This window comes from Artemia sp. Qi Xiang Cuo, chromosome 5 (assembly GCF_049724085.1).
Source record: "Artemia sp. Qi Xiang Cuo chromosome 5, ASM4972408v1, whole genome shotgun sequence".
NCBI lineage: Eukaryota > Metazoa > Arthropoda > Branchiopoda > Anostraca > Artemiidae > Artemia > Artemia sp. Qi Xiang Cuo.
The window spans coordinates 5,889,452-5,911,189 of NC_142798.1; the positions used below are offsets into that span (position 1 = coordinate 5,889,452).

Genomic DNA, 21,738 nt, shown 5'->3' on the forward strand with positions numbered 1-21,738 from the left:
TGTTTATAGGAAGTGTTGTCTTAGAAATTCAAAAAGGGGTCATTCGATTGGAAATCGAAAGGCCTAATGCCCTTTTTAATAGTCGAAAGTGATTGGAAGGCTTGAACCACGTCTTTCGTACAGCTTACAGTTTCAAATACTATAGAAGAAAATACTATTCGTAGAAAATCTGTTTCGAAAACATCTAACAAATCCTCCTCCATTTTCCAAAGCACTGATGTTTCAAAATCTAACTTGACTGCAGTTATCACTGTAGCTTCCAATAATCTAACTTTAGCCCATCAAAAAACAAACACTGCCGAAAAAGATCTAACCGGACAGATCATACCAAAAGACCTATTGCCAACAGCTGTAGTACGTCAAGAGGTAATATATTCGTCATAAGTTTTCATACAAAATATAATTGTTCTTTCAATTTGATTGACCATTTGAAGAAGAGCGAGCTTTAACAGCAAGATCGTAAACCGTATCACCTGCAGGCGTCTTTGAAGTGTCTTTGCTTGTCACTCCCATTAGAATGCCTATAAGTAGAATAGAGTAAAATTAGACAAACAGAAGGTAAAAGACTTCGTATCTCTATTTTCAAATAACAAGCAAACCCTGTAATTTAGGTGTACAACGAAAAAAAGCAAGAAATTAAAATTATAATGTTTTCACAAAAAGACGCTATTTTCTTTTATTCATACCTGTAGTACGTTTTAACTAGCAATAGACCTGTAAATCCCAACAAAGCTGGAATTTGTTTAAGTACAAAGGACAGTGAGTGTGAAAGCTGATTTTTTGAATTGGTTACAAAAAAAACCTACAAAACGGCCCCAAATTTAAAAACAAGAAACATGGATAAAAACTCAGCTGAAAACATTGTCATCAAACACCTTAAGAAGGTGTCTCTCAAGGTCCAAATCTGTTCTCATTTCAGATTCTTGTTGTCAGGAATAAAAGAATTATTTACTTTTAGGTTTTTATAATAAAAATTGTCAAGTTTAACAAATAACCTTTACTTATTTATTTTGATGGTTTAACATGGTAACAGTAATGAAATTGTGATAGGCCGTAAATACTTCATAATTCTGAAATATGGTTCCGTTGCAACTAAACCACCGTGCAACTGAACCCCTAGCAACTGGACCACTGTAGCTGAACCACCGTGCAACTAAACCCCCATGTAACTGAACCCTCGTGTAACTGAAACCTTGTGCACTTGAACCCCATTTAACTGAGCCATCGTGCAGCTCAGCCCCCGTGCAATTCAATCCCATTTAACTAAACCCCCGTGTAGCTGAAACCACGTGCACCTGAACCCCATTTACCTGTTACCTGAGCCCTCGTGCAACTCAACCCCCGTGCAACACAACCCTATTTAACTAAACCCCCGTGCAACTGAACCCTCGTGTAAATGAAACCTCGTGAACCTAAATCCCATTTAACTTAGCCCTCGTGCTACTGAACCCCCTTGCAACTGAACCTCCGTGCAACTGAATCCTCGTATAACTGAACCCTCGTGTAACTGAGACCTCGTGCAACCGAACCCCATTTAACTGAGCCATCGTGCAACTCCACCCCCGTGCAACTCAACAACATTTAACTAAACCCCCGTGTAACTGAACCCCCGTGCAACTAGACCACCATGTAACTGAACCACCGTGCAACTGAACCACGGTGCAACTGAAACCTCGTATAACTGAACTCTCGTGCAACTCAAACACCGTACTTACATTGGGTAAAATACAAGTTAGAATCTTAACATGTTCAACCTTGTTGGAATTGTTTGCTTTTTAAAGTCATAATATAAATGACTGTCAGGATGATTAATGAAAAAGCTCTGTTTTGTTGTCACAAAAATAAAAAAAAATCAGACGTCACACACTCTTAAAGCCACATTTAGTTCTCCTTTTTTTATGTCTGTTAATGGGGTTTCCCTTCACCATGTCACTGTCAACGGGACTAGGCGTTTACCCCCCCCCCCTCTCCCCAGGAAAAACCCTCCCCTGGGAAACATAATCTCGCGGAAAATATGATTCTCCACATTGGAATATTTTATTTTGGGTTCTGTTATTTTTTTTGTTTACATGAGAAGTGCTAAGGAAGGTGGACGAGGAATTAATGCGCAAGTATTGCTCCCCCCTCCCTCCGTGCAAAACTGTTCTTCTCATGGAAAATACTCCAAAAACTCGCCCCTCTCTTCAGATAACTCCCACGCGAAAAATGTCCGTATGTTTCCCAATAACAAACACTATCTGTAAGCAATAGACAAATTACAAAACTAAAAATGTACTTAAACTTCTGCAATGGGATTCTCCGATTGTTTTGTAGCTAGGGAGAGAAGGAGATACCTCAAAGGAGGCATTTTAATGCCATAACATCTCAACTCTCATTGAGCCTTCGGATAAAAACAGAATTAGCTCTAGGAGAGAGACGATAGGAGGATAGAGGTAGAAAGTGATTGGATACCAACCAACTGCAAGGGGTATTTTCCGTGGGAGATATTTCATGGGGAGGTATTTTCCGTGAGGTGGCATTTCCTGGAGGCATGTTTCATAGGAGGTGTTTTTCTCGGGGGGGGGGGGGGCTGGTTTTCCTCCAATTACTTTTTACTTTTAAAAAAGACACGAAAAGTTTCAATTTCCATTCGAACAATAAAACGTGAATAATAAACGTGATTAACAAAAAACACCACAGTCATATAAGGGCTGTAGGTTACTAAAAAGCTACCACTTGTTAAAATTTAAGGATTTTATAGAAGGGATGGTCGTACAAACTTTGAAGAAGGCTCATTCGATTGGAAATTGAAATTTCAAGTTCAGTTTTGAAAAATCAAAGGTAATCAGAGGACTATCAGCCTCTCCCTCTTAACCACCATTTTTCTCTAAATGCATCCGATCGAAATTTAAAAACAAATGTTCTTTCAAAATAATCTAAAGGTCAAATAACCATACCCCCGGGGTTAACAACCCCACCATCAGCTCCTGGAGCAAGGGATGTAAGTTCAGTTAGTTACTCAATGTTAACAAATGAAGTTTTTTTATGGAGAAGATTTTTGTATGAACTTGGGGAAAAATGCTCATTCGATTGGAAATCAAAGATTCCAGTGCACTTTTTAAGAGTTAAAAGTGATCGAACAGCTTCCACCCCACCCCCTTTTTTCCCCAAATACATCTGATCGATAATTTTGAGATGACCATTTTATTTAAAACATACGAAAGGTTAAATAACTATGCATCCAGGGTTCATAGCCCCTAGCCTCTGGTGCAAGAGCATTAAATTATGCAAGTTGCCTATTGTTAACATACAAGGTATTTTTTTTACCAATAAGAGAGGACATGTTTGATCCTATAAATGAAAAAAAGCATAGAGTATTAAGGTCAAACCTTAGGGAAATGTCAAGAAAAATGCCATACACAATCAAAAGACATTATTTCCTTTATTGGTTGGGAAAAGGAAATACCAACAATATCTACAATGGCTGATGGCACCAGCCATCACAGCCATGTTCAGGAGCATCTTCAACTAAATCAAGAGGTACTTTTTGCACCCAGTTTTACGAGACGACGTATCTGCAATGTGTCGAGAACAGCTGCATGGTATAAACCTGATGGTATGAAGTTTTTAAACTTTCTAGGCATGTTGAAGAAATGTTAAAAAATAGGCAAGAGTGTAACCAGTCACCCTCCGTTTATATTATGACTTTAGGAAACAAACAATTCCAACAAGCTTGAAGATGTAAAAATTCTAACTTGTGTTTTATCTTGTGTTTGCCTCATATTTTTAGAATACTGAGAAACTGACTTCAGCAGTTCAGTTGCACAATGGTTCAGTTACACGAGGGTTCAATTGCAAGGTGGTTCAGTTGCAAGGTTGTTCGGTTGCACGGTGATTCATTTGCACGGTGATTGAGTTGCAAGGTGGTTCAGTTGCACGGGGGTTCAGTTGCACGAGGGTTCAGCTACAGACATTCAGTTACATGGTGGTTCAGTTACACGCACTCCCTGAAATATTTAACACAAAAATCTTAGAATACACGGCTTTCTGTTAGAAATGGACCCAGGAAAGTCCGAGAGACTAAAAATATTTTAATTTTGACACCATTGCTAAACCAAATCATGACAGCTTTTTAAACTACATGATGTCTTCTCTTTACCTAGACATACACATACAGGAAAATAAAACATTAAAAAAGCAAACATCCTCCATATCTATAGGCATATGACGTGCCAAATCGACGTTTTCCATGCTAGGGCTTTTCAAAAGCGACAAAGACACCTTACGGTATTTCGAATGCCCTGGGTTCCGTAATGCCAGGAAAACAGCAACAATAAACATTCCTACCACGGGGTTAAGGAAACCACGGGTATATGTTAGTATATATTAGTATAGTATATATTATATTATAGTATAGTATATATTAAATATACTATGTTCAAAGAAGAGTAATTATTTAGTTTACGGTAAAATAATATAGTAAACTAGATAATTATCCAAAAAAGAGTTCCCTAAGATCAAAGGGTATACATAGTTACGGCCAATTATACAGAGTTCTTACAGTTGTTATAATTTCTCTTTTTAACCATACGCTGAGTGTGGCGTAGAAGGTCGTGGCGTTAAGGACTGCGCCACAGCAATAGGGAGTAAGGTAAATGGGTGACCGCGCTACTCGCAGAACGTCAGAAAATAAAATATTTAGCTATAAAAAGGTAATCTTTTTTCCTTAAGTTATCTCGCAATTAGTTATTTCTAGTGATGTAGAAATCAGATTCCTGGGAACGTTACCGATGGAGACATACGAACTAGTTACCTGTTGTGCGATTAGATACAGACTTATAAATAAAACAAACACAAATAGAAAAGCAATAGCTTTATTGAGACTTACATTTAGGTTTACAACAGTGCTTCGCTTCAACTGACAACAACAGAGGCGGAGATAATAATGACCAAATCTTTACAATGACTGCATAATGATAATTCAGACAAATGAATGTCCAACAATAGTTCTGACCAAAGAATCGAAAAGATTATGGCAACTAAATGCCAATAATAATAATTCTTATCTACGAATGCCAATAATAATAATGACAGGAAAAACACTTTTCATCGCCATATATCCTAAGTCCTGATTATGTGCCGTGAGGGCTATTTCATGACTGGCCCAAGTCCTGTGGAGGGGCCCGCCACCTCGTAATTATGTTTGCAAACTCACTTCATTATGCTAACTGATTATCCAATAATTTGTTTTAAATATTTTTGATGATTAAACGTTCATAACTTAAGCTTCCTGTAAGCTATGTATCTAGTAGTTTTTTTATTGCCAAATATCTTAACGAAATTGAAAACCGTCTAGCGTCGCTTAGACTAAAATGCAGTTTCTCTTTTTGCCGATTAAGAATTTTTCTTTTTGAAGCGAGATTTAAAATTAATTAGAGGAAGTTAAATTTATGTTGGAATTATCTTTAGAAAGAAAGAATTTTATTTTTCTGTATTATAAATATATCATATACTACCCACGGTACATATTACCCTTCCCATTATCTAATGACGTCCCGTCATTAGGACTTGCTTGCCCTTGGGTTTTCGAAATATTCGCTATTTACTAACTATTGGTCGTGCGTAATTTTAATTGACATTGTATTATTTTATACTTTTATTTTAGCTTAATCAGGAGTGCTTAAAAATTTTCTCTATTACTTTTCTTATTTTATTATATACACCTTTCTAAAGTTCATCTACCGGGCTGAGATTATCTATGGTTCTAGCCTAGCACCTATACTAAAGATTTTTTTCTATATCAAAATGTATCCTTTATTTGATATTTAGGATAAATAATCCCTTAAAAGGGGGGGGGGGGACTACCCATGATAATAAAATGCAATTGAGAGAAAAGCTTACATATAGTACACATGAAATAAATTGTAACAAGAAATAAATCCAATTTAAAAAAATAAATAAATAATAAATAAATAAATAATACTAAATCAATCAAATAACCTTACATACCATTATTTAACAAGACAACTACAGCCTGAAGTCACTTGAATGTGTTCTAATGTGATAGGTTGTGACTGGTTTCTCGAAAAGTTCAGGGAAAAGCTCTTCAATGATCTGATCGAAAAGCATATATACAAGCTGTAACGAAAAATATGAAAGCAAATAGGTATAGCAAGCCTAAATTTAGATAAGAAGTTTTTGACCAAAACGTTTGTGACATTTGCCTGTTATGGTTGAATATATTCGGAGTAAGTCAACTTTAGGGAAAATCAGGTAAAAAGAGGAAAGAGTAAGTTGATTTTAAGCATCTTCCAAACTTCGAAAACATGGCAAATTAAATCTAAAGTCACTAACTTAGGCCCAATTTGAAGTTATGAATATCTTTTAGTAAACAAAAGATACTAACCTAACACTTTGGGACATGCCTACACGATAAACTACTAATTAAACGCATATACTCGCCAAATAATCAGACAATCATAGCGAAACTTGCAAAATGATATATATCTTATAAAATTAAGGTCAGGAATTCAGTTTTTGATGAAAAATGATTCCATATGGTAGTTGTTGTTGTTTAGTTGACGTTTGAGCGAATCAACCACTCTCTATTAAATATTGGTTTTTCAGCGGAGGAACGTCACTTTGAGCATCACACAGATATATATTTGGCACTATTCTTGCACCCATAAAAACATGAATCTGTTGTCATATTTGTGGCATAAATGTCGCTTTTTGTACATAGGAACTTGAAAACTCCTTAATATAGTTCTTGAGCATGAAGGATATAATGCTGCAATTTTCATCTAGATCACATCCGATTTCGAGGGTTTTTCTTTTTTTTTGCAAGTTTCTAGTGTTGGGTGGTATTTTTATTAATCGATATATCGATACATCGATACTTTTACTTTTGATATTTGACGTATTCCTTAGCTAACTATGTTAGCTAACAGTTTCTGTTGGGATGGCGCAAACAAATGCTATATTTAGCAATTTAGCTGATTTGGCTCTGAAATATTTGTAAGGAAGGGTCTATATCATTCAAATTTTTAATCTATTCTAAGAACATGGTTGCCACCCAAAGTGATTTATCACTATTTCTTTTGATTTTTTATTGCCTGGGGATTTTTTTGGCTTGTGATTTTACTTCTAAACTAGAGATTTTTCCCAAAATCTAGTGATTTCTAATGATATAGTACATCAAGCGTAAACTCAAGCGAATAAGCCTTCCATGAAGCTAATTATTGAAAGCAAAAAGGACACTTTAGTCAAAACTTTATTGAAAGCCAATGGAAACTCTTTGTTCTGTCTCAGAAACTAAAGTTACTCAAATTCAAGGGAGACTGGGTTGACAAAATTTATGCACACTGATTTGCAAAAAGTGGTACAGCATTTTTTTCATTTCATTTTGTTTAATTGGCAATGACTTTATGAAAGTTCAGTTACAGCTTTGACATTTAGTCATTAACATATTGTAAATTTGGGCTAGACCAACTGTGAAGTTTTTTCCTTTGCTTAGTTAAAAAAGCTCCCTTTCCTCAATCCGTCAATAGGTTAATATCATTTCTTTATTCAATTGAAACAATAATCTAAAAATAACAACTAGAATTTTTCCAGACAGATATAATTAAAAAAAACGTTTTAACAAAAAGTAATAATAAGAGTCCTAGTATTTCGGCTTCACACCTGGAAGCCTTTATGAACCTTGAAAAAAAAACTAGCAGAAATAAAAAATGAGAAAAACTAAGAAAACACACATGCGCTGTACTAAAAAGTAAAAAAAAAGAAGAAAAGAAATTAACATTTAAACAAAATCGAATCACGCAACAAAACATAAGGCACATGCCAGGATGTCTGTTGTATACTATTATACTTATATGTTTGAGTTAATATACGATAGAGGACTTTAGTAAAATGAAAGAGCATTTTCATTTAAAAATCTCACGTATGCTCTAGGCTAAATTAATTAGAAACAAAATTTGATGAGTCTTCTGCGTTGCTAAACAGGCTTATTGACTTTTTCAAAGTTTATTTTATCTCACATTTCAAGTTCAAACTTATATGAGGCTGAATCAATTTTTTGCTATCTCATAGATTTGCCTAAGTTTAGTAACGCAAATAGTAAATAAAGGGTATTTTGTATAACGTTTTTTTTCGAAATTCAAATAATATATAACTAAACAATAAAAACAAACTTCAATTATGTAAATAATTATAATAAAAACCCCGATTTGGAATTATTCGGGCTCAGGAAAAGAGAAAAATAAACTACTGGCTATTCAAAAACAGCAGCATGTCAATATTTTCCCCTGAGAGTCAGTTCCGCCGTTCAGTGATTTCTGACCAGCCATGGAAAACACTCTTTCAGAAGGGACACTGGTAGCGGGAACAGACATGTTTTGGATTTTGACATGGATAAGGTCAACAATACCTACCATACTTTTGAAAACCAAAAGTACGGACTGGATAAATCGTTAGAAGGAAAAGAAGTTTTTGTCCCACCACCTGAACAATTAAAAGAAACAAAACTTCCGCAATATGTCTTTCATAATGACAAAAGACAAGCCAAGGCAAAAGAAAAAGTTTTTGTGTCACCCCCTGAACAATTAAAAGAAACAAAGGTGGTCGTCAATGCTTTCCATACCATGTAAAATCAAAAACATGGACTTGATAAATCGTAGGAAGAAAAAGGAGATTTTGTCCCACAACCTGAACAATTAAAAGAAACGAAGGCTCGGCGATATGTCTTTCATAATGGCAAATAACAAGCCGAGGCTAAAGTTAAAAGTCCAATAAAAAAAAAGGTAATATTAAAAAGGCACCACTTCTAATTTAAGGTCCATTTGGACGTCAAAACACCAAGAAAAGGCTCAAATTGTCTACGTTTAGAAGACAAGCGACACAAAAAATAAATTTATAGAAGCCCGCCGCGTGCCGGGGCCCGGCGGTAAAGCCGCAGGGCTATATATATATATATATATATATATATATATATATATATATATATATATATATATATATATATATATATATATATATATATATATATATATATATATATATATATATATATATATATATATATATATATATATATATATATATATATATATATAAAAACATATATATATATATATATATATATATATATATATATATATATATATATATATATATATATATATATATATATATATATAATATATATATATATATATATATATATATATATATATATATATATATATATATATATATATATATATATATATATATATATATATATATATATATGTCGGTATTCGATATCGAAATTTGGTCGGATATATTGATATATCAATATCGATATCAAAAATCTCACCAAAACTACAAGTTTCCTCAGGCTTCCTATGAGTAATTTTAAATTTAATGAATTTTAATGTTTAGAATCACCGTACAAAGCCAATACTTTTCATACCATCTTCGTCCTTTAAAGTTTTGAATGACTGTTTGACACCGAAAGAATGCATTAAAGTCTAAATTAAGATGTCAAATGGAGGCTGCTGATAAAATTACTGAGAATCTGGCGTGTACAACCAGACAGTATAATAGCAAGATGTTCTATTGGAGTGCTAAGACTGAGAGCATGGTAGGGCATTGATGATATACCATTTTGACAACCTTGATGCATATGGTATCTTTTGATTTAGTTCAACATTCTAATCGACATTTCCTGAAAGTTTCAACTTAATAATCTGAGTCATCCCTGAGGTATTGCAGCTACACCCATTTGGTAAATGGGTGCAAAACGGATGCCACGTCAACACTAAAGAATATCATGGTGTTGTACTAAGACATTGGACAGAGTGTTCCTATTGAAATTACAGACATTACTCTGCATATCCCCTCACTATCCTTCTATGGTCATATTTAGACCCCGGCGCCGCGCCGGCAGATCGACCGAACGCCGCCAACGAGAAGCACGATTGACCGCCAACCATTTGTCACTACGCCACCGGCACGCCACAGGCGCACCGCCACCGGCAGAGGCGGCGGCGTTCGGCTGACTTTGAATTAATTTTGCGGAAATTCTTTATTGTGTCAACCGCATAGTCGGAGATTTTCTTTCTCGTGTGGTTTAGTATTTCGATTTTCCTGGTTATAAATCAAGCAGGGCTTGCACTATCCCCAAATTTTAGGGTATATCCCCGAAAATCTATGCGTCACCCCCCTCCCCAAAAAAAAATGGTTCCCCGAATCCCGGAAAATCACCCAATCACGGTGCCACCCCTAGCGATTTATCACCAGTGACTTTCCCTGCCAAAATTACTTTGCATACCATAATTCTTCACTACTCTCTTGTTCGTTAATTTTCGTCTCTTGTATTACTGTGCTTAAAAACCAGACAGATACAATAGCAATATACACAGTTCTTCATATTCTGACAAAAAAAAGTATAGTCTTTATGAGATTAGATTAAATAATTTCGAATGCAGTTTCCCAATTGCTATTTCTTATATCATTTGTAGTCAAGAATTTATTTTTAAGTTGAATAGAACGCATTCACTATTATATAAGTTTGCAGAATTTTGCTTTCTTTTTCTGTTTTTAGATAAGATTTTCTTAATTTTTAATACACAATTGTTGAACGCCTGATAGATTAAAGAATATACAATCTTCTTTATAAAAAATTTTACCCCCCCCCCCCCCCAAAAAAAAAACTTTTATTGAGACAAAATTTAGCTATAGACTAAACTATGTACAGGGTTGGGGAATTAAAGATTGAAACGGAAGCTACCACAAAAATATGATACCACAAAAATATGATTCATTAAAAAATTGGAAAATTATTGCCTATAAGGGGGGGGGGATAGTGGGCTATCATTTTAAATGATAATACCTAAAAAAAAATTTATTGAAAGCAGGGATTCCAAAAAGATAATCATTTTTTCATTTAAAGTGGAGACGGAAGAAAAAGATATCAAATTCCCTGGGAAACCATTGAAGTATTTTGATAGACTTAGCCCCCCCCCCCCATTGCAACTTGTTCATTGTCTTGGGTATTTTTCAATTTCTCATAGGTTACTGGCCTAATTTGGCCTTTGTGTGTGCTCCCTTTTAATTAGATTCTTTGGATCTTATTGAATGCCACGGCGAATCTATGCCTCAATTTTCCAATAATTTGAGGTATATCTGAATAATTTCGACCTTTTTGTTGTTGTCATTGTACCCCTTTAATCATACCCTCAATTTTTTTTCAAGGAACACTAAGCTGTTTAACGTTATTTCGCCTGTTTGTTTGAACAAACACGCCTATTTAATTATTAATGACCTAGTTAATTATTAAGTAAATTATTTTTTTAATGTAAAGCTGAGACGGTATCCTATCAAGGTGGTATCTAGAGGCAGGAAGTAGGGAGGTATTACATTTAAATGATAATATCTCGAACTTTTTTTATTGAAAGCAGGGATGCCAAAAACCTAATTATTTTTTTTTTAATTTAAAGCAGAGACAGTATCCTATCATGGTGGTATCCAGAGGGGGGAGAGGGTAGGGAGCCCTCATATTTAAATGGTAATACCTCGATATTTTTTGAAAGCAGGAATGTCAATAAGTTAATTATTTTTAAAAAATTTAAAGCAGAGACAGTATCCTATCAAGATGGTATCCAGAGGGGGGGCATAAGGAGTTATTATACTTAAGTGATAGTACCTTGAATTTTTTTTTTATTAAAAGCAAAGATGCCAAAAAGTTATTTTTTTTTATTTAAAGTAGAGATGGTATTCTATCAAGGTAGTATCCAGAGGGGGGGGGGGAGGTATTATATTTAAATGATAATATCTCAAATTTATTTATTTTTTAAACCAGGGATGCCAAAAAGTTAATTATTTTTTAAATTTAAAGCAGAGACGGTATACTATCAAGGTGGTATCCAGAGGGGGAGGGGAGAGGGTTAGGGAAGTATTATATTTAAATGATAATATCTTGAATTTTTTTTATTTAAAGCAAGGATGCCAAAGTTATTTTTTTTTTTTAATTTAAAGCAGAGACGGATCTTATAGAACATTAAATTGAAGCTTTAAAAAAATACAAAAGGGAGTGTGCAGGGAGGTGAGAGACTTTTACAAGAATATGACAGTTTGGTTGCTACCAGTAGCTACTAGGTGGAGTATCCTATGAAAGTGTACTGTCAATGAGTAGAGAAAGTAAATTTGTAAATTTAAGCTGTGATTTGAGGAAGACTGATAAAAACATTAATGTTTGCGGTCAAAATTGATCGCACCAGCAGCGCGCCGCCGCTGCTGTTTTTGGCCCCACCACCACCGGTCTTCCCTCATCTTCTCGGCGCTGGGGTCTAGTCATATTACATATCTAAAAATACTTAAACTAAAATTTAAAAAGAGCTAAGTAATTTAAAAACATCTAAACAAAAAACGGAATAAAAAGAATTATATTAAGAAAATAAGTCATACATATTTTCTATATAGCCACAAACATTTAAGGCCGTATCCAGGGGGGGGGGTACCCGGTTTGAACCCCCCCCCCCCACCGAAATTTTTGACCGAATCGAAAATTAGTAAAATCTTAGTAAAAATCAGTAAAATTAGTCGAAAACCGAGTAAAAATTAGTAAACCCCCCCCCCCCCCGAAAAAAAAATCCTGGATCCGCTCTTGCAAAAATTGTAAAGAATTACGTAAATTACAATTTTTTATATACTTAGTCAATAAGGATATAGCCTTTCTATGGGCCCACTTAGGGGACTTTGCATGACCTAGGATTGCTCTCATTGTAAATGCACAAAAATACTTTAAAATAAAATTTTAAAAACATTTCTTTGTACATCATATTTCCTACTGTTAGTTTCAGCAGTAGCAAGCACCTAACTAAAAAAGAAGCAACCTGGGTGAAGAATCAACAGAAACTGAGCTAGCACATAGCACCATAGCGCCACAGCTAGCACCAAGCAGTCAAAGAAGGTGTAGCTTTTCTTTGAAAATTTAGGTGTGTCTGGGAATTAATAGATTGTTAATATTCATTTTTTATGGATGAAGAGCGTTGTCAAGTTCATCCACTTAGATTTGGTTATTTACTTATATGGTTCAATGTGACAACCAAGGCCGTACCCAGGATTTGTTTTCGGAGGGGGTTTACTCACAAAAAAAAAAAAAAAAAATCGGGAGGGGTTTACACAAAATTTCTTTATATCCATTTTTGTTAATTTTTTACGAGTCAGACAAACATTTCGGGGGGGGGGGGGGGTTAAAACCCCCTAACTCCACCACTGGGTACGGCCTTGGTGGCAACACTGACGAAAAAGTGATAATGCCTTAAGAACATGATTTTGAAACAACCAAAAGAAAATGTATTAAAATCTCGATTTTTAGGCACGAGTATGTCTTATACATGACGATCAACTAGTTAAAAATATACATTGAGTATAACGTTCACAGAAAAAAAAAACAATTTGGAATTCAATTTAGAAGGTGAAGATTAGTTCAGATAGAAGACCGAAATTCAAATATCGGTTACAGCATGGACTTATAAAGATAGCTCCAGGGGGAGGGGGGCAATTAGTCTTGTTACTTTGATGTCCTTTGTACATAAGTTTGATGTTTAGCCTTTCCTAATAGTAATTACTGCGTCTTTTTTTTTATATCCCACCCTCCGTATTCAGTCAGAACATTTCCTATGATACCCTCTCCATTTTCCGGGGTTCCTCGGTATCAAAGAATACACTATTAGGTCCTCTACTCTTTCGAATAAGGCTCTGACAGCTTGTTTTAGACAACCTAACCAAATTCAAATGATTCTGAAACAACAAAAAAGTACCCAATAAATTCCCCAAAGAACCAAGTAATATAGCACAAAAATTTCCATTTTTACCCCATTGGTGCTGCACATGGAGTCTGGCAACAACAGCCAAACGAAAAGCCGGTCGTCCCACAATGGAGTGGAATGATGTAAATAAATATTTGAGAGAAATGGGAACTTCTTGGGAAGGTGTAAAGAGGGAAGCCTTGAGTAGATTGAGATGAGAGAGAAGCGTGCGTGGCTGTGTTGACCTTAGGTGGCTTTGTGCTACACGGAGTTTTTAGTAGTAGAAGCAATAGTATTTTCTCTTATTTGGACTATGCCATATCCACAAGGTCAAAGAGTCTTATTTGCATACAACTGCTTTAAGTATCTCCATCATTACTCCAAGTCTGAACGAAGTCCGTTGTTCATAATAACAGTTGATAAGCTATCATTGTTGGCTTTCTGGCCATACCCTTATCACCACAACAGTAACATATTATTCATTTATGAAAAATTAGTATTAATAATCGATAATTTGATAGTCATTATAATAGTGAACATAATAATGACTATAACTACCATGGTTCAAAATTATTAATTTTGATTAATTAATGATTCAAAATTATTAATTTTGGTTAATTAAAAAAAAAACTAAATTATATAGAGGCAAACAAAAGAAGAGAGCAATTTTAGTTGGTCGTTGACAACATACAATGAAGGAAAAGGGAGAAAAAGAAGGCATAAAAAAGAAGCACAGGGGAACAAATTTTGCCAAAATTTAATCCACCCCACCCCCCTTCATTCACTCATCTATAAATAAGTCCAAATCTATAAAAGGTTTAAAAAACAGGTCCGTTGGTTTCTTATACATAATAAAACTGAAAAAAAGAAAATAAAAAAAGATACATGACAATTTTCAAAAAGAACACAAGACAAAAAGAAGACAAAAAAAAAAAGTTCTTACATGTTTATTGAGCAAAGGTTTTTGGATTAGCTCAATGATGGGTGCAATTCCTTCTTCAATAGATTTTGTGCCACAGACTTTGAGCAAGAAAGACGGCACATAATCCAAAATCTTTAGCTTTATATTCATAACAGTTTCATACTTCTTTTCATCTGTAAGAGAGCCACTAGCTTGTCCAAAAATAGATTCTGGAAATCAAATTTTCATTGAATTTGTAGAAATATTACGTAAGGCCTCACGGTGGCTTCATGAATGCATTTAGAAAAAAAAGGAAAAATATATCCAAAATACGCAAATGACACTTGAATTATTATAAATAATGTTATACCCCTCCCCCCCCCCCTCTTACGTAATTCCTTGACCACTGTGATTGAGAATATTTGATTTTTGAATGCCGAAATACAGCTTCCACGACATTTGTAAACAGTTTTGAGGTGAATTTTTTTTTATATTAATTAAAAAAACTTTTTATATTAATTAAATAAAAGTAAAAACATTTATATTTTGTTCAGTAAAGTGCAAATTCTGTTCTGGCCTTGGGAAGGCATAGGGGTTTTGCGCCGAACTTATTTTAATTTCTGTTCGTTTTGAGTTTGACTCGGTTATTTATTTTAATTTCTGTTCGTTTTGGGTTTAATTTATTTATCGATGCTGATTTGTGGTAGTTTCGAGCTTGGTAGATTATTTGATTTTATTTTTGCTCATTTTTGGTTTAATTGAGTTCTTTACTTTTCTCTGAAAAACTTATTTTGTGGGAAAAGTTTTTTTAATTAATTTACGTTCGTTTTAATTTGACATATCCTTTTCAGGGAAAAAGAAAATAACACTTTAAATCTTTTCGTTTTTTAAGACTTTATAGTTTGGCCTGTTATTTGTATGCTGGAAAATTTTCAGCAGTTTTTAACAACATACACCATTTTAAAAATCTGGACACAAATAGTACTGTTTAACTTAGTTTAATAACTCCTCTTGTTGACCTGACATGGAAAACTTCATACCATTCGCAAAAAAATCTGTTTACTTTCTTTGATAGCTTTGATACACTCACACTATTTTGATTTGGTTAAATTTTAAGAGCAGAAGTAGCCTCGAAAGTTTGAACATAATACCATTAGTCGTTCTTGGGATACTGCTGAGATGCCTTATTGGAAATTAGCATTCTCATAGTGCATTTTGATTTAATCTTGAGGCAACATTTAGTTTTTAAACATAATGGGCAAATGGGAGGGTGGGAGTGGAAAGGGGGATTAGTTGCCCTCCAATCACTTTCGACTATTAAAAAGGGCATCAGCCCTTTCTATTTTCAATTGAATGAGCGCCTTTCGAAGTTCCCACGACAACTCCTTCGATAAGAAGTGCCCTGGTCTAAACAACAACAACAACAAAATACTACAAATCACTTTCGACTATTAAAAAGGGCACTAGCCCTTTGAATTTCAAATGGAATGAGCCTTTTTCTGAACTTTCTACGACAACGTCTTCTATAAAAACCTTATATGCCCCCAGGACATAACTTAAAACCCTTGCCCTGAGGGCTTGGACGGAGTATCTTCCTCAAAAACATATTTTCTATCTGTAAATCAAATACGCTGAACAAAATGGCTATCACAAAATTTTTATTGGATGTGTTTGGGGGAATGATGGGCGTAGGGGGGGGGGCTAGTTGCCCTCCAATCACTTTTGACTATTAAAAAGGGCACTAGCCCGTTGAATATCCAATCGAATGAGCTTTTTTTGAAGTTTCTACGACAACGCCTTCTATAAAAACATTATATGCGCCCTGGGCATAACTTAAAACCCCTGCCTGAGGGTTGTGGGGGAGTGTCCTCCTCAAAAACATATTTTCTATCTGGAAATCAACAACGCTGAACAAAATGGCTATCTGAAAATTTTGACTGGATGTGTTTGGGTTAATGTTGTACGCAGGGGGGGGGGCTAGTTGCCCTCCAATCACATTCAAATATTAAAAAGGGCCGTAGCCCTTTAAATTTCCAATCAAATGAGCCCCTTTTGAAGTTTCTATGACAACGCCTTCTATAAAAACCTTAAAAAGCCCAGGATATAACTTAGAACCCATGCCCTGAGGGTTGTTGGGGAGTGCCCTCCTCAAAAACGTATTTTCTATCTTGAAATGAATCAAGTTTAACAAAATGGCTAACACAAAAATTTTTATTGGACATGTTTGTGAGAATAATGGGGTGGGGCAGGAGATAATTTCCTTCCAAGCACTTTTCGACTAATAATAATGGAGCTAGCCATTTGAATTTTCAATCAAAGAAGCCCCTTTTGAAGTTTCTATGACAAAACCGCCTATAAAAACCTTATATAGACCAGGACATTTATGGGGGAGTGTATTCCTCAAAAACGTATTTTCTATCTGGAAATCAACTATGCTGAACAAAATGGCTATCTCAAAATTTTTATTGGATGTGTTTAGGAGAATGATGGGCGTGGGGGAGGGGCTATTTCCACTCCAATCACTTTTGAAAATTAAGAATAGAACTTGCCCTTTGAATTTCCAATCGAATGAGCCTGTTTTGAAATTTCTACGACAATACCTTCTATAAAACCTTACATACCCCCAGGGCATAACTTAAAAGCCTTCTACAAAGGCGTTGTCGCCTTCATAGACAACGCCCCCAAATACATCCAATAAAAATTTTGAGATAGCAATTTTGTTCAGCGTCTATGATTTCCAGATAGAAAATATGTATTTGAGGAGGACACTCCCCCACAACCCTCAGGGCAAGGATTTTAAGTTATGCACTGGGGGCATATAAGGTCTTTATAACTTTCGAGGTTTCTACAAAGACTCCTTCGATACAAAGTGCCCGGGGATGGAGAACAACACCCCAAAAAACAACACATTGTGCCCACATCGTTCTTTATTTAGGCAGCGCTAGCGCCCTGCCTATGAAAAGGTGGGCGTGAGAGGGGGGTTAGTTACCGTCCAATCACTTTCAACTATTAAAAAGGGCACTAGCCCTTTGAATTTCCAATCAAATGAGCCTTTTTTGAAGTTTCTATGATAACTCCTTCTATAAAGATCCTATATGCCCCCAGGCCCAAATTTAAAACCCTTGCCCCGAGGGTTGGGGGGGAGTGTCCTCCTCAAAAACATATTTTCTATCTGGAAAACAACTACGCTCCACAAAATGGCTATCTCAAAATTTTGATTGGATGTGGTTGGGGGAATGACGGGCGTGGGGTATTTGCCCTCCAATCACTTTCGACTATAAAAAAGGCACTAGCCCTTTGAATTTCCAATCGAATGAGCCTTTCTTGAAGCTTCTACGACAATGCCTTCTATAAAAACCTTTTCATAGGCAGCGCTAGCGCCCTGCCTATGAAAAGGTGGGCGTGAGAGGGGGGTTAGTTACCGTCCAATCACTTTCAACTATTAAAAAGGGCTCTAGCCCTTTGAATTTCCAATCAAATGAGCCTTTTTTAAAGTTTCTATGACAACGCCTTCTATAAAAACCTTATATGCCCCAGGCCATAACTTAAAACTCTTACCCCGAGGGTTGTTGGGGAGTGTCCTCCTCAAAAACATATTTTCTATCTGGAAAACAACTGCGCTCCACAAAATGGCTATCTCAAAATTTTAATTGGATGTGTTTGGGGGACTGATTGACGTGGGGGGGGCTAGTTGCCCTCCAGTCACTTTTGAATATTAAAAGGGCACTAGCCCTTTGAATTTCCAATCGAATGAGCCTTTTTTGAGGTATCTACGACAACGCCTTCTATAAAAACCTTATAGATAGATAGACAGATAGATCGTGTATTTCAAAAAGCCCAAGAGCCATATACACACAAAAAATATGAAAATAGAAAAATTACAACAGAGCAAATTACAAACACACATTAACATGAATACATAGTGAAAAATACCTTCTGGTAAAATACCAAAAAAAAATAACTTTAATTCCATATAATTAATAATAATTAATTGTAAAACATTTCCTTCTTTTTAATCCCTTCTCTATGTACGCACCAATACGAAATATTGTGGTTGGATTACTACTTTGTAAGATATTTGGAAGCAGCAAAACAATCCCATGTAAGTAATTTTCCCTTAAATCAGAGAGCACCGGGAACTTTCGGAGAAAATGGTCCAAATCTTCGTCCTCATCCCTACAAAGAGGACACACATACCGACCATCAGGATGTACTATTCCCCTGTCGAACACCATTTGCCTGCTCTGGATTGGAAGGCAATTCGCCCTAAGCTGAATCCATCGACATAAAATCATAGCCGGTAAATTGAATTTGAAATAAATTTCCTCTCCAAAACTAGGTTTAACCTGATTATAATGATTCAGTGTAGCAGAATTTAAAACCAGCCCTTGCCAATACTGAATTTCTTGACCCTCTAAGATAAATCGTACCTGGCTTACTAAATTTGTTGGTAGATCACGGGAACCAAGACTGTCATTCCATAAATAAGCCATTCCCACACTTTCTAGTAAGGACCTAATTTGGGATGGCCACGACTTTTTCGAATCATAGCTCAACATCTGATAATAAGCAGCACTTACTAGTCTGTCTTCATTGCACCTAATGATCTTCAACCAAAATCTAAGCATCAAAATAGACCTACGTAGTTTTAACGAAAACAGGCCCATATCACCTTTCAGAACCTGTGAATGAGTTGTCTGATGTAATCCAAACAGCCTTTTATAATACTGAAACTGGAGGAACTCCAACTTCTGTGCCGCTTCTCCGTCCCAAATCTTCGCTCCATACTCTAATACTGGCAAAATTTTTGTATTAAATATTCTTTTGTGCATTTTTAGGTTTTTAATTCCCATTATCGTCAGATTTCTAAAAATTGCAGACATGGCCACTTTACCTCTATTAATTAGTTCATCAACATGACTCTTTAAACTTCCATTTTCCGATAAAACAAATCCTAAATATTTTATTCTTTTACTTACTTTAAGTTCCTCATTATTAAATTTAAATTTATAATTATTTTCGCCACTTGTTTTCCTTTTTTTAAAAATAACAACTTCACTCTTTTCAACATTCAGTCTTAGTTTTTTCATCTGCAAAAAATAATCTATAAGACTAAAAAGCGTCTGCAGATCTTGCTGTGTGCTAGCCACCAAAGCAATATCATCTGCAAATAATAGTAGTGATAGTTTATGGGTCCCTAGACTAACATTCGCAGCCCATATATTCTCTAGATAATCAACAAAATCATTTATAAAAATATTAAACAATTTAGGAGAAAGAGTTCTGCCTTGTTTTACACCCATCTTAATATTAAAAAGCCTAGAAAACCTGCTACCAACTAGCATGAGCCCACTCACAAAAATATACCTATTCACTATGAACCTCACAAACAGATGAGGGAGGTCAATTCTAAACAGGGCATCCTCTAGTAGCTCTCTGTCGACACGGTCGAACGCCTTGTGGAGGTCTAGAAATCCCAAATAGAGACAAGTTTTTCCCTTTCCATATTTATCAATTAGTGCCCTTAAAATAAATATTGCATCTACCGTCTCGTACCCTATTCTGAAACCTCCTCTTTGTTCATGTATTATATTATTTTTATTTAACCATTTAGAAAGCCTTGTATCTAGTATTTTCTCCATTATCTTAATTAAAGCAGGGACTAGCGCTATTAAACGATAATTTATGTGCAACTTAGGGTTACCTCTCTTGAAAAGCGGCATAAGCAATGATCTCTTCCACTCATTTGGCCATTGTCCTGAAGTTAACACCTTATTCCAAAGGAAAACAATTATCGACATAAAAATTGAAAGAAAATTCTTAAATAACGTTATTGGTACACCATCAACACCCACAGCCGAACCCCCTTTTAAATTCTTGAATACAAACTTGACCTCATCATTACTCACTTCCTCTACTAAATCATAATCATGTTCCTTCATGGGATAAACAACCATCTCTGTGTTATGTGTTACCTCTTGTATTTCTGCGCAATCACCTTCCATGCTTTCTAGGTAATCCGGCCATGAGTTGGCGTCTGGAGCCACCTGTGTCTTTCCTTTTTCATTTCCAATATCATTCCTTATATAACCCCAAAATTTCTTAAAATCTTTATTTCAAAAATAATTTGCAATATCCAGTTTCTTCTTAATCTCAAACTCTTTTTTTCCTTTTAATTAACCTTTTGTAATCTCTTCTTTTATCTTTATATTCGGCTAATCTTAAACTTTGCTCTTCAGGTTTATCACATTATTTTAAAAGATTCAATAAATATCTGACCTTTTCTTTCATTAACTTACACTCCAAATCAAAATATCGCTCGTTTTTATTTACTTTTTTATTCAGATTACACGATGCTGAACAACTGCATATTATTCCATTTAACTCCATAATTATACCATGTATATCTTTTCCATCTTCTTCTAACGCTTTCAACTTATTTGTTATATGCACCTTCATAAGCTCCCTTTTCAAATTTTCAAAATCATTATCATTTGAATCATATTTAATTCGTTTTCCTAATCCCTCTAATCTAAGCTCCCCATTAGATAAATTTCTAACTCGAGGAACAACATTCTGAAGCTTCCCAGTCTTCAGCTCAAGCTTAATAGCTCTTTGATCGGATCTAACTAAATCTAGTACATCAATACCAATCGATTCATTTACATATTTTGTATTAATCAGCACATAATCTACAACATTTTGAGTTTGGCCTAAAAGGCAAGTAAATTCAGCCAAACCCTTATTATTTCCATACCTTCGATTCGCAATGATCTGACCATGTTCCTCGCAAAGGGCCGGGAGCTTTCTTCCCAAAACATTTGTTTTTACTTTTTCATCCTTATTACTTCGTGGTATTCTACAACAAATTGGGACCAAGTCTCCTAAATCTGGGATTAATAAATCTGGAAACTCAACCTCAACGCCGGTATAAGCATTGAAATCCCCCATCAAAACGCACTCAAAATCACTATAACTTTCTTGTATTAGCGACAATTCATCATTTAAAATTTCCCAAGTATTTTCTCGATTATAAGAACTATTTTGTGGAGGGATACACAC

At 35.1% G+C, this 21,738-nt stretch overlaps 1 protein-coding gene across 4 annotated transcripts in view; it reads right to left on the minus strand.

Annotated features, from left to right (window-relative positions):
* Window positions 1-355: 355 nt before the first annotated feature.
* Window positions 356-21,738, minus strand: part of LOC148951742 (sorting nexin-14-like) — a 245,188-nt gene continuing 223,805 nt past the window's right edge. For all 4 annotated transcript variants that reach the window (XM_089088699.1, XM_089088697.1, XM_089088698.1 and 1 more), the window contains 3 exons: window positions 14,719-14,906; window positions 5,989-6,117; window positions 356-521 (listed from right to left, as the gene is read on the minus strand). In XM_089088699.1, coding sequence (XP_088944825.1) covers window positions 6,007-6,117; window positions 14,719-14,906 — 299 coding nt within the window. In that variant the 3' untranslated portion in view covers window positions 356-521; window positions 5,989-6,006. The remainder of the gene's footprint in view (window positions 522-5,988; window positions 6,118-14,718; window positions 14,907-21,738) is intronic.